We start from the raw sequence: 12,896 nt of genomic DNA, 5'->3' as shown, positions 1-12,896 counted from the left end.
CCGGCTAGTTTTTTGTATTTTTTAGTAGAGACGGGGTTTCACCGTGTTAGCCAGGATGGTCTCGATCTCCTGACCTCGTGATCCGCCTGTCTCGGCCTCCCAAAGTGCTGGGATTACAGGCTTGAGCCACCGCACCCGGCTATATGTGCCAACTTTAATATAAAATGTTTGCATAATTTCACTTATTCCACTTGGTTTTCTCATGGCAAAGGACTGGTAGGTTTTAGAAGTCTAAAGTCTAACCACTATAAGCTGTTTTCAATGATTTTCTCTTTTTGTTCACAGCTCAAAGGAGTAGCATTGACCCACTAGACATAGAGGATGTATACCAACACAAGGTATATCTATGTTTAGTAATAAACATTTTTATAGGGATATAACTTCTGGTTGTTTTATAGATTATCAAAGGGAAGAGAAAGACTGCTGAAGCTTTAGTAATAGTGACTTTTCATTTGCTTCTGAGACACTAGAATAATTGCATGAGAATCAGAGGGTTCTGGGCTGTTAGTTTGTAGCATATCTGGGCACACTAATATATTCGTAACCATTTCCTTCCTCCTCCTCTTTATGGAGTCTAAGGTTTATCAACCATGTCTAATTTCCTGTGGCCTAAGCACAGTACAGGGAGTCAAAGGTATTAGCCCATCCCTTCAAACTTTACATGGTGGGCAGTTACTCTTCATCTGGTACTTGAATTGTGGTGAATGAGAGGAAGCTGTGTTCCTGTTTTAATCTTAGCAGCCCATAATAATTTTTTCATACAGACCAGTTGAAAAGCATATCTGTCTTCCTGTTTTAAGTCAGTTTTCTGCTTCTATCTCATAGTTCTCCCAGATACCAGAAGAAGAAACCCCTAATTCTAGCTCCGCCTATATAACAATTGGGAGAGGAGAGTGTTTCTGAAGCATCTGTGCAAAGCTTCGTTGTAAAGTTTAGAGTCTGACTACTGGAATCTTCTTTCTTTGATTTTCTCTTTTTGTTTACAGCTCAAAGGAATAGCGCCAACCCACTAGACACAGAAGATGTACACCAGCAGAGTTTCCTTGTAAAGGAAACTTTGATCTGATTACTTTAAAAGCCTATACAAATTAAGTAGATTAAAATTTTTTATTATGTTTAATAAGATTAGTAGTGCTAAAATACTGGCAAGAAGGAATTAAAATCTACAGTAGAAAATAAAGATTAGTATACATGCAGAGTCTAACTCTATTACATTTGCCTTTCTTCTATTAGTCTATGTTTCCCAAATATCAGGTTGGCTATATCCCAGCAGGATCTGTGGTTAGATTCAATTAGAAATAATAGTTTGAATCAAATAATAGTTGATTTATCAATAATCCAGATTGAGTTGATATAGTACTACAGCTGAAATTTAAAGCTAACTATATATTTTTTTCTATAGAAACCAAAATTCAGTTCTAAAAGTCACATTTGGCATGTTTATAATGAAAATTCGAACAGACAGAAGCTGGAACATGTAAAAGTCAATAAAGGAAGCAAAGAGAGTTTATTTATAAATAAAGAAGATGTATATGAATATTACCAAAAAGATCCCCAAAACACAAAATTTGGTAAATCCAAGCATACACAATCAACTCTTAACCAGATATACTCTACAGGACTCAGAAAGGGCAACCTCCATAACGTCAAAGATCCCAACACAAATGTGCCAAAAGGTATAGGAAGAAAAAAAACACAACGTAAAAGGACTCAAGTAGATGATGTAGACTGTAATCCAAGAAAGACACTAGCTGTCTCTCCTTCCAGGAGAATAAACAGATTGGTTACCTATCAGCAGTGTATTCTAGAAACCCTTAATGACCTTCCAGAAGAATCGTGTGAACCTTCCAGCTTAACTCTGTCAAGCCTGAAAAATGGATTAGATAACAGTACTGAGGCTTGTTCGGTTTCCAAAGAGACACACATCCAGAACCTGGATTTATCAGATAGTCAAGAAGTTCAGTGCTTGGAATTAGAATCTGTTGACCAAACTGAAGCTGTTTCTTTCCCAGGACTTTCATTACATAAAGAAATCACGTTACCACTAGTTACTACAGATAAGCAGCCTCACGCTCTCCAGGAACAACACCATGTACTTTATAAATCTTATGAAAACAGTAACTTGGTCCAAAAAGATGAGAGATTTAACAAATGGGAAAATTCTTTCCTATCCTTTGTAAAGGGAAATTCTGATAATGATGATGATGATTGCTGTACCTCTGAGAAGGCTATAACATCTAAAAAGGTGATGTGTTCTACAGGCTGCAAAAAACACTGTAATTTTAAGGAGAGTTTAACAAATAGAAAAGAAAAGGATTTTCAACAGTTTTAGTTTCTGAAGATCATTTTCACAGGAAAATGAGTTACAAGCAGTCAGCCTAACCACACTTCCAGAACAGGAAGCTGTTAATTTTTCTCATTCAGATAATGCAGTTGTTTCTGAACATGTTGCAAATTATGAACAATGCATATTTGGACCTTCTTTTGATCACTCACATGGCAATCCTGAGCAAAATTCCCTGGCTTGTATGAGAACACTTCCGACACATGAGGTTTCAAAGTTGACTAACCATGTGGAGCTATTCAAAAAGCCACAGGATTATATTCCCAGAGAACCAACTTTTTTAATGAAGCAAGCAGATACACATATTGTGGAAGAGGTGGCAAAGAATTGTGACACTGAAAGGAATTACGCTGACAGAGACAAAAAAATAATTTATTCAAATGAGCCTTTATCCATAGTTGTTCATTCTCAAGTAATAGAAACAACTAAAGTTGAAAAAAGGAGACAAAACCATCTGGAAAGTGAGACTATACATGATATAGATTCTCATTCCACTGACAATATGAATAAAGAATTGGCCAACATCTCACAACTTAGTCAAAGAGAAAAGAAGGAAATTTCTCACAAACCAGGTATTAGTAATATTGCTTAATCTGTACACATTTCCTATAGATTTACTTATTTTTATAGAAATTTCCAACTGAATTGTATTCAACCAATGGCCAAACTGAGAAGAATGAGGATTTTGAGATGCCACTAAGCCTAGTAGTTAAGTAATAGTGATTACTTTTGAAGTCAAAACAATGTTATCAAAGATGGTTGCTAAGCTGATATTGACTGATGGTAATGAACAGTATTTTTTAAATATAATTATTATTATACTTTAAGTTCTGGGATACATGTGTAGAACCTGCAGATTTGTTACATAGATATATACGTGCCATGGTGGTTTGCTACACCCATCAACCCATCGTCTAACATTAGGTATTTCTCCTAATGCTATCCCTCCAGAAGCCCCCCACCCCCCAACAGGCCCCAGTGTATGATGTCCCCCTCCCCATGTGTTCTCATTGTTCAATTCCCACTTATGAGTGAGAACATGTGGTGTTTGGTTTTCTGTTCCTATGTTAGCTCACTGAGAATGATGGTTTCCAGCTTCATCCATGTCCCTGAAAAGGACGTGAACTCATCCTTTTTTATGGCTGCATGGTATTCCATGGTATATGTGTGCCACATTTTTTTAACCAGTCTATCATTGATGAGCATTTGGGTTGGTTTCAGGTCTTTGCTATTGTGAACAGTGCCACAATAAACATACATGTACATGTGTCTTTATAGTAGAATGATTTTTGGGTATATACCCAGTAATGGGATTGCTGGGTCAAATGGTATTTCTGGTTCTAGATCCTTGAGGAATCACCATATTCCACAATGGTTGAACTAATTTACACTCCCAACAACAGTGTAAAAGCATTCCTATTTCTCCACATCCTCTCCAGCATCTGTTGTTTCCTGACTTTTTAATGATCGCCTTTCTAACTGGCATGAGGTGATATCTCATTGTGGCTTTGATTTGCGTTTCCCTAATGACCAGTGATGATGAGATTTTTATCATATGTTTTTTGGCCGCATAAATGTCTTATTTTGAGAAGTGTCTGTTCATATCCTTTGCCTACTTTTTGATGGGGTTTTCTTCTTGTGAATTTGTTTAAGTTCCTTGTAAATTCTGGATATTAGCCCTTTGTCAGATGGATAGATCGCAAAAATTTTCTTCTATTCGGTAGGTTGCCTGTTCACTCTGATGATACTTTCTTTTGCTGTGCAGAAGCTCTTTACTTTAATTAGATCCCATTTGTCTATTTTGGATTTTGTTGCCATTGCTTTTGGTGTTTTAGTCATGANAGCATCTGTTGTTTCCTGACTTTTAATGATCGCCTTTCTAACTGGCATGAGGTGATATCTCATTGTGGCTTTGATTTGCGTTTCCCTAATGACCAGTGATGATGAGATTTTATCATATGTTTTTTGGCCGCATAAATGTCTTATTTTGAGAAGTGTCTGTTCATATCCTTTGCCTACTTTTGATGGGGTTTTCTTCTTGTGAATTTGTTTAAGTTCCTTGTAAATTCTGGATATTAGCCCTTTGTCAGATGGATAGATCGCAAAATTTTCTTCTATTCGGTAGGTTGCCTGTTCACTCTGATGATACTTTCTTTTGCTGTGCAGAAGCTCTTTACTTTAATTAGATCCCATTTGTCTATTTTGGATTTTGTTGCCATTGCTTTTGGTGTTTTAGTCATGAAGTATTTGCCCATGCCTATGTCCTGAATGGTATTGCCTAGGTTTTCTTCTAGGGATTTCATGGTTTTGGGTATTATGTTTATAAGTCTTTAATCCATCTTGAGTTAATTTTTATCTAAGGTGTAAGGAAGGGGTCAAGTTTCAGTTTTCTGCATATGGCTAGCCTCTTTTCCCATCACCATTTATTAAATAGGGAATCCTTTTCCCATTGATTGAATAAACAGTATTTCTATCACTCTTTCTGTTGCTTTTTAATATAGTACTTATTTAGCATCAGGAAACCTAACAATATTTTGATAGCAGGAAATTGTTAGGTCTATTCATTTCAACTATCTACTGTATTCCCATCAGAGCTGCAACCAGCAAACTTTTTGTCTGTTACATAAAAACATTTTTAAAAGCTTCCATTTCCTTAAACAGTCCAGCATGGAACAGAAACTTTAAAAAGTTAGAAATTCTGGCCAGGCGCGGTGGCTCAAGCCTGTAATCCCAGCACTTTGGGAGGCCGAGACGGGCAGATCATGAGGTCAGGAGATCGAGACCATCCTGGCTAACCCGGTGAAACCCCGTCTCTACTAAAAAATACAAAAAACTAGCCGGGCGAGGTGGCAGGCGCCTGGGTTCCAGCTACTCAGGAGGCTGAGGCAGGAGAATGGCCTAAACCCAGGAGGCGGAGCTTGTAGTGAGCTGAGATCTGGCCACTGCACTCCAGCCTGGGCGACAAAGCGAGACTCTGTCTCAAAAAAAAAAAAAAAAAAAAAAAGTTAGAAATTCTATTTTCTGGTTGTATAACCAGGTAGGAGAACAACAACACTGATATTGTAAAATGTTTGTTTCAGATGAGGAATTAACTAATAACATCAGTGGAGATGGAATAACTATAAGAAATTGTGAGGAGATAAAAGAAAAAACGGAGTCAGAAATGCACATGCCTGCTAATAGCCAAGAACACAAAACAGTTCAGAATTTTGGAAAAAAACAAAGTTTCTTAAAAACGACCTGCAACCTAGGTTTGTATTCCTATAATTGTATAGGTTAAAGTTTACAAAATCAAGCACAGCAATTCAGTCTACTTCACGGAATTTCTAAACTTTCAGATATATTGTTTCTTTTTGTGGTTATTCACTGACTTATATGACTATTTCAGCGATATTTGTTGTTAAGGCACCACTTGAGAATCCGATAATCTTTAAATATATTCATGTCATACTTCTGTCTATGACTTCTAATTTATCATATTAGAGGAGATAAGGTAAACTGCAGACACAGCAAGAATATTCAGTGGGGACAGCAGGCATGAAATGTGTCAGATTCTTTAGATACTTCCATTCAGCCCTTTTAACATAAGGGAAATCAAAGAAACATAGCCATTATTTTGTTTTGTGTCAGATGAATGAACTGTGTGTGTTTCACAGTATGGACAAGCTAAGCATCCTTTGATAGTTCTTGGAGATAGTTCTGCCATAAACAATAGGCTGGACCACTTCAGGTTAAACATTATTCACTGTTGATTTATATACTGTCAAGAGGTAGGAAGAACACTGAATTAGGCATTCTCTATGATTATTCTTTCATTTTCCCCCCTCTCATGTAAACTGAAATCCTTCTTATACATACTTCCTATAGTGGGTTGAATGCTAGCCCCCCAAAACATGCCCTGTCCTAATCCCTGTAGTTTTCGACTATTACCTTATACAGTAAAAGCATGACTGTTACCTTCTCCAAGTTAAGAACCCTAAGATAAGGAGAGCATCCTGGATTATCCAGGTGGGCCCTAAATCTAAATACTGTGTCCTTATGAGAGAAAGAAAGGGAGATTTGAAACATACAGAAGAGATGATGAGATGAAGGCAAAGGAGCAATGTAGCCACAGCCAAGGAAGCCAAGAAATGCTGACCGCCATCAGAAGTTAGAAGAGGCACGGCAAGATTCTCTCCTAGAGCTTCCACAGGGAGTACAGCCCCGTTGACACTTTGATTTTGGATTTCTGGTTTCCAAATTATGAGAGAACACATTCTGTTGTTTTAAGTCACCCAGTTTGTGGTAATTTGTTACAGCTACCACAGGAAACTTCACACCTCTCTAGCAGCACTTAATCATATTTAAATGTAATTTTTAAGATGTCTATTATTCCACCAGACTGTAAGCCACTTGAGCAGAGAATTGAACTGTTCCAAAGGTAAGAATTTTAGATAGTGGCATCTGGGATTCCCTAAAACAATGGCAGGCTTACCTCCTGCTGATCACCTGACAGTGAATTCAACTATGTCCGAGTTCTGCCACATTCCCCTCACACTCCACAGATTTCCAGTTAGGATTTTAGTTTTCCTCACTAAAATATGAATGAACAGATAGTCAAAGATTGACAAGTATTTGCAGAAAACATCAATGTGAAAGATATCAAAGTAAACTAAGCAGACCAAAGGAACCCAGAAGAAACAGAAACTATACAAGAATCAAGAAACATCTACATTTTTTTTTCCAAAAAGGTATAAACGAGGAAATAATAAGAGAACAATACAGAGCTTTTAGTTGTTTAAAACAGAAATTTAAATAAATAGATAATATATAGATATCTGTAGCAGGGTTACAAGGCAAAGCTTTACAAGTCTACTAAGGACAAAAAAAGAAAAAGCTGAAAATAGGAGAGAAAAGATAAGAAAATTAAAGATCACTCTAGGAAATCCAGGGAGAACAGTGGGTGAACAGTAGAACAAATCATTAAAGAAAGAATACAAGAAATGAGATAGGCATTTCCATATTGAAAGTACCACTTAGTGTCTGTACAGTGAACAAGGCACCTCACTGAAATTTCAGAACAGGAATAAAGAGAAGATCCTGAAAGCTTCCGAGAAGAAAACACTGGTCACATAAAAATGGAGAGAAATTTTAAGTATTTAATAGCATTATGCTTATTAATAGTAACATCAGATTCCAAACTACAGAGGAGTTTTTGAAGAGGTTTAGCATTCCTTTTGAATTTCTGTCAGATTTTGTTATCTTAAATTTTTAGTCAATGCTGTACAAACTTATGATGTTAGTAACACTGAGAAGTTTTTGAATTTTTCTCCAAAATGTGTATTACATGGCTACCTTCTTTGCTGCAAACACACCAGAAACAAGAATTTATACCATCCACAGTAAGAATTATTTGAGAATTGTTGTTGTTGTTGTTGTTGTTTGAGACAGGGTCTTGTCTGTCACGCAGGCCAGAGAGCAGTGGCACGATCACAGTTCACTGCAACCTTGACCTCCCAGGCTCACATGCTTCTCCCACCCCAGCATCCCTCAGTAGCTGTGACTACATGCCACCAAACCCAGCTAATTTTTAAAATTTTTTTAAGAAATGGGATCTCCCTATGTTGCCCAGACTAGTCTCAAACTCCTCTGGCTTCAGCCTCCCAAAGTGCAAGGATTACAAGTGTGAGGCACTGTGCCCAGCTGGGAGAGATTTTTCTATTCATACTTGCAGTCTGCAGTCCCGCAGTCTTAGATATAATTTTCAAATATATTCTCATATATATATATGTTTTTAATTCTTCCAATAAAGATTTTTGGATTGCTAATCTCTAAAGAGCAATATGTTTTTGTCTGGGTGCCAGTCGAAGAGATAAATGAGACTGTCATTCTTCCCTGTTATTCATATAACCCAAGAATCCATTTTTTAGAGAACAGTTCTCTAATCTTTTTATCTCTTGCCCTGAAACCATATACATGATTGATGACATTTAGGAAGTAGAGCAAGAAGATTATCCCAAAGTTTAATGCAGTGGTTCTCAAACCTTAGTTTGCATCAGAATTACCTGAAAAGCTTGTTAAAACACAGATTGCTGGGCCCTACCCTCAAAGAATCTGATTCAGTAGGTGTGTTAGTTGTCTCTATTACACACTTACTATCTCATACTTTCTGTAGGTCAGGAATCGGGCATGGCTTAGTTGGGACCTCTAACAGGATTGTTCATAGGCAGCAAAGTGTTGGCCAGGACTGGGGTCTCATCTGAAGGCTCTGCTAGGGAAGGATACACTTTCAAGCTTATATGATTGTTGGCAGAATTCAATTTCTTAAGGATGGTTGGCTGAGGGCCTCAGTTCCTCACTGGTGATTGGCTGGTGGCCATCCTCAGTTTCTTGCTGGGTGGGCTTCTCCAACATGGCTACTTGCATCATCAAAGCATACAAGCTGAAGGCAATACAGCAAGTCTGCTAGCAGGACAGAAAATGTTACAATCTCTTAACCTAATCAGTTAAATGAAATACCCTCAGTGTTGAAATATTCTATTGGTTAGAAGCAAGCTATTCAAGAGAAGAAGAGTACACAAAGTCATAAATACCAGATGGTGAGGATCATTAGGAGCCATTTTAGTCTGTCCTCCAGAGTAAGTTTGGAGTAGACTGGGGAATTTGCATTTCTAACAAGTTTCCTCCGTGGTGCTGATACCACTGATTTAACAAATATTTTCTGTTTCATCACCCTATCCATTTATTTTGCTTTGCATCTCAATCTGAAGCTTCTCTAATGCAGTTTCTTTGTTTCTTTTCTTTTCTTTTTTTTTTTTTTTTTTTTTTTTTGAGACGGAGTCTATCTCTGTCTCCCAGGCTGGAGTGCAGTGGCTCAATCTTGGTTCAGGGCAACTTCCACATCCCAGGTTCTAGTGATTCTCCTCCCTCAGTCTCCACAGTAGCTGTGATTATAGGCATCCACCACCATGCCAGGCTAATTTTTGTATTTTTAGTAGAATGCTCGGATTACAGACATGAGCCACTGTGCCTGGCCCTGATGCAGTTTCTATAGAAAACAAACCTTCAGGTTCCTGGCTTTGGGTTGGAGATCTGGGATAAGAGGAGTGGTTGCTAGTCAGTTGAGGGATGGGGAAGGAAACTCAGAGTCCCAACTTTTCTATGTAAAAGATCTTATATAAAAGATATTAATCAACTGCCCAGCCCCTGCCCCCACTGTTCCACACACCTGCCTTCTGTAGTGCCTCATGTCTCCAAGTGTGGAGTGCTTGAGTTCAGGCTGGCTCTCTCTCTACAATTCCCTTGTGTTGGAGCATTCCCCACTCTGCCAAGTCAGTTCACGCTTCTCCATCAGTGACTTTCTAATTCCCCCAAATTGGTTGAAGTCTTTGTCCTTTATTGTCTCCTCTTTTTTTTTTTGATATGGTACTTTAAAATTTCTTTTACTGTCATTTTAGCATGGTTTTGGCAGGAAATAGGAGGAAAACATGATCAGTTCATTACTTTTAGTTCCAGCTTAAGTCTGTATAACTTGTATTGCAAGGAACAGATTTAAAAAACAAAATCTTTGGTTAATGATCTTGTACAGCACATTTTGTGAAAGAAAAATAGAAGACCATAGTCCATAGTTTGGTACTTGGCACCTATGTGATCGGGAATACACCCATTGAGATACAGAATGGCTGTAGAAAGAGGATTTTTTATAATATCTCAGTTTATCTTAAAAATAATCATTGTTAAAGGACTACTGAGAATGAGATGAGTGTAGATAGAACTGAAGCAAGTTAATTTATTTTGATCAAGTGATAGAGTGATTAACCAACTGCTAGAATGAATACAAAGTAATGTGCTTAGATGTTCTATTATGTCTTCACAAATTATATATTAAAACAATAACAGCAATGATAACATTAATTGATATAAGTTTCTGTGTAGTGTGATATTTTGAGGAGGTTGTTATGTATTTTTTAAGATCCTTTATAACAATCAGCACTTGGCAGAAAATAAACCTCTTGTTTGGCAAATTTACAGGAATGAAAACAGGTGGGATCAACAAGAGGAATGCCAGAGGGGAAAGCCGGCTTCATTTAGCTGCCAGAAGAGGAAATCTGTCCCTAGTGAAAGCCCTGATAGAATCTGGAGCAGATGTGAATCTAAACGATAATGCAGGTTTGGATCCTTTTAATTTAATTACCTTAATAATTGGAACTCACTGAAATACACATTTCAACACCTCCTGCTCCCTCCAATTTGTTCCTGGCTGATATGTAAGTGATAACTTTGAACAATATTTTTTATATTACATTAGTGTTTAGTTGAATACTAAGATTTATCATTGTTACTAGACCTTTTTCCTTTGAAATAGTTTTTAACATCCATTTGGGAGCATCAGAGAGGGTAAACAGAACGGGGAGTAAAGGAAGTTAGGCCTTTTCCTTGGAAGCCTCAAGTTTATCCTGCAACTTTGGTCAGAATGCAGAGTTTTCTCATTCTCCTATCCGTTCTTCTCTTTTCTCCTCCTTTTGTACTATTCCTTTTTTCTCTCTTTCTTTATTTTATTCTAAAACTCTGAAAATTTACCCAACGTTTTGCTTAAGCACAAAAGAATCTTATCTGAAGAATTCCACAGGGAAAAACTCAAAGGTTAATTAAACCAGGTGTCATTTTAAAGAGAAATGTGACAATGCAAAGATACACATGGGAAAGTCAGACGTTTTAATATCTGAGTTGAAACAAATCAAAATGAGTAGTATTTACTCTCATTATGTTTTGCATTCTGTGAGTCTTTTGCTATGGCACTTATATCAACAAATGTTTGTGATGAGATCAATTTGTTTTCAAAAATGAAACATAAATTTTGAGCCCATACTTTTTAGTATTATTTCTTGTTCAATACTTATTATATGTATATGAATCAATATGGATATTCCGTTAATGCAACAAAACCTTAGTAATACAGATATTACATGAGTATTGATTTGCATGAAGCAGGATTTTTTCTTCTTTTTCTTTTTTTAGGTTGGACACCACTTCATGAGGCATCTAATGAAGGATCTATTGATATAGTTGTAGAGTTATTAAAAGCTGGTGCTAAGGTTAATTGTGCAAATGTAGATGGAACTCTGCCCTTACATGATGCTGTTGCAAACAACCATTTAAAGGTACAGTGCACATCACATTAAGATCTTACTACTATTTCTTAGGAAAATGAATGAAGAAAATGAAGATGTTTTAAACTGAGAACTAAAATGATTCTGTAAAACAAGTGATTTTTTAAAAACCTGCTTCAAATTACAAATGAAGATGCAATAATATATATGGATTAGAAAATCTATGTATCTTAATGAATCATTTTTCCATTATTTCTTTATCACAAAATTCATGCGAGTCAGAAGAGAGTAAAAGTAAACACAGGCCATAAATCTAATACATTATATTTTTAATTGTCTAAGACAATTTGCTGTTGTGCACAGAAGAGTCTAATTATAGTGATGATATGTGTGACAGCTAGATTTTTTAACTCAAAATTTCTCAGTGGGTTAGGGGTAAAAACATGAATTGTTTGTTTTCAGGGTGTTTGTTGTATCTTTTCTCCTTTGTTTTCTTTGTAAGCAGCCATTGTAAAAATATCGCAAGAAAAGATTATGAGGGACATTATTTCAATGACACTGAATTTCAAATCTGGACCTTAAGATTCTTTAGATGTTTACACTCATCTTTTTGTTTGACAAATCATAGGAGAAAACCCTTATTATTATCGATAGGCAATATAGACCAGTAATTTTTTTATTGTTAGTATTTATTTTACAATAACATTTTTAATTAAAATCTACTTTTTTATTATTAAAATAAAAAAGTTCTAGGTACATGTGCACATGTGCACAACGTGCAGGTTTGTTACATAGGTATATATGTGCCATGTTGGTGTGCTGCACCCATCAACTTGTCATTTACATTAGGTATATATCCTAATGCTATTCCTCCCCTCTACCCCCACCCCATGACAGGCCCTGGTGTGTTATGTTCCCCACCCTGTGTCCAAGTGTTCTCATTGTTCAGTTCCCACCTATGAGTAAGAGCATGTGGTGTTTGGTTTTCTGTCCTTGTGACAGTTTGCTCAGAATGATGGTGTCCAACTTCATCCATGTCCCAACAAAGGACATGAACTTATCCTTTTTTATGGCTGCATAGTATTCCGTGGTGTATATGTGCCACATTTTCTTAATCCAGTCTATCATTGATGGACATTTGGGTTGGTTCCAAGTCTTTACTATTGTGAATAGTGCCACAATACACATACCTGTGCATGTGTCTTTATAGCCGCATGATTTATAATCCTTTGGGTATATACCCAGTAATGGGATGACTAGGTCAAATGGTATTGCTAGTTCTAGATCCTTGAGGAATTGGGGTTTTCCACAATGGTTGAACTAGTTTACAGTCCCACCAAGAGTAAAAAAGTGTTCCTATTTCTCCACATCCTCTCCAGCACCTGTTGTTTCCTGACTTTTGAATGATCGCCATTCTAACTGGTGTGAGATGGTATCTCATTGTGGTTTTGATTTGCATTTCT

General features: G+C 36.8%; 1 protein-coding gene across 1 annotated transcript in view; it reads left to right on the top strand.

The window, feature by feature from the left end:
• Nucleotides 1–11,484, top strand: part of LOC108521278 (putative ankyrin repeat domain-containing protein 31) — a gene marked incomplete at both ends in the record, with an annotated part of 67,701 nt that extends 56,217 nt beyond the window's left edge. The window contains 5 exon segments of the mRNA XM_017861009.1: nucleotides 286–338; nucleotides 1,403–2,340; nucleotides 2,342–2,916; nucleotides 10,355–10,492; nucleotides 11,342–11,484. Of these exon segments, the coding sequence (XP_017716498.1) occupies nucleotides 286–338; nucleotides 1,403–2,340; nucleotides 2,342–2,916; nucleotides 10,355–10,492; nucleotides 11,342–11,484 (1,847 nt within the window).
• Between the last annotated feature and the right edge of the window lie 1,412 nt (nucleotides 11,485–12,896).

Source organism: Rhinopithecus bieti, unplaced genomic scaffold (genome assembly GCF_001698545.2).
Source record: "Rhinopithecus bieti isolate Rb0 unplaced genomic scaffold, ASM169854v2 scaffold_58961, whole genome shotgun sequence".
In the NCBI taxonomy this organism is placed as follows: Eukaryota; Metazoa; Chordata; class Mammalia; order Primates; family Cercopithecidae; genus Rhinopithecus; species Rhinopithecus bieti.
The sequence above is the reverse complement of the archived record's forward strand: the minus strand, read 5'-3'. Positions and strand labels throughout refer to the sequence as shown.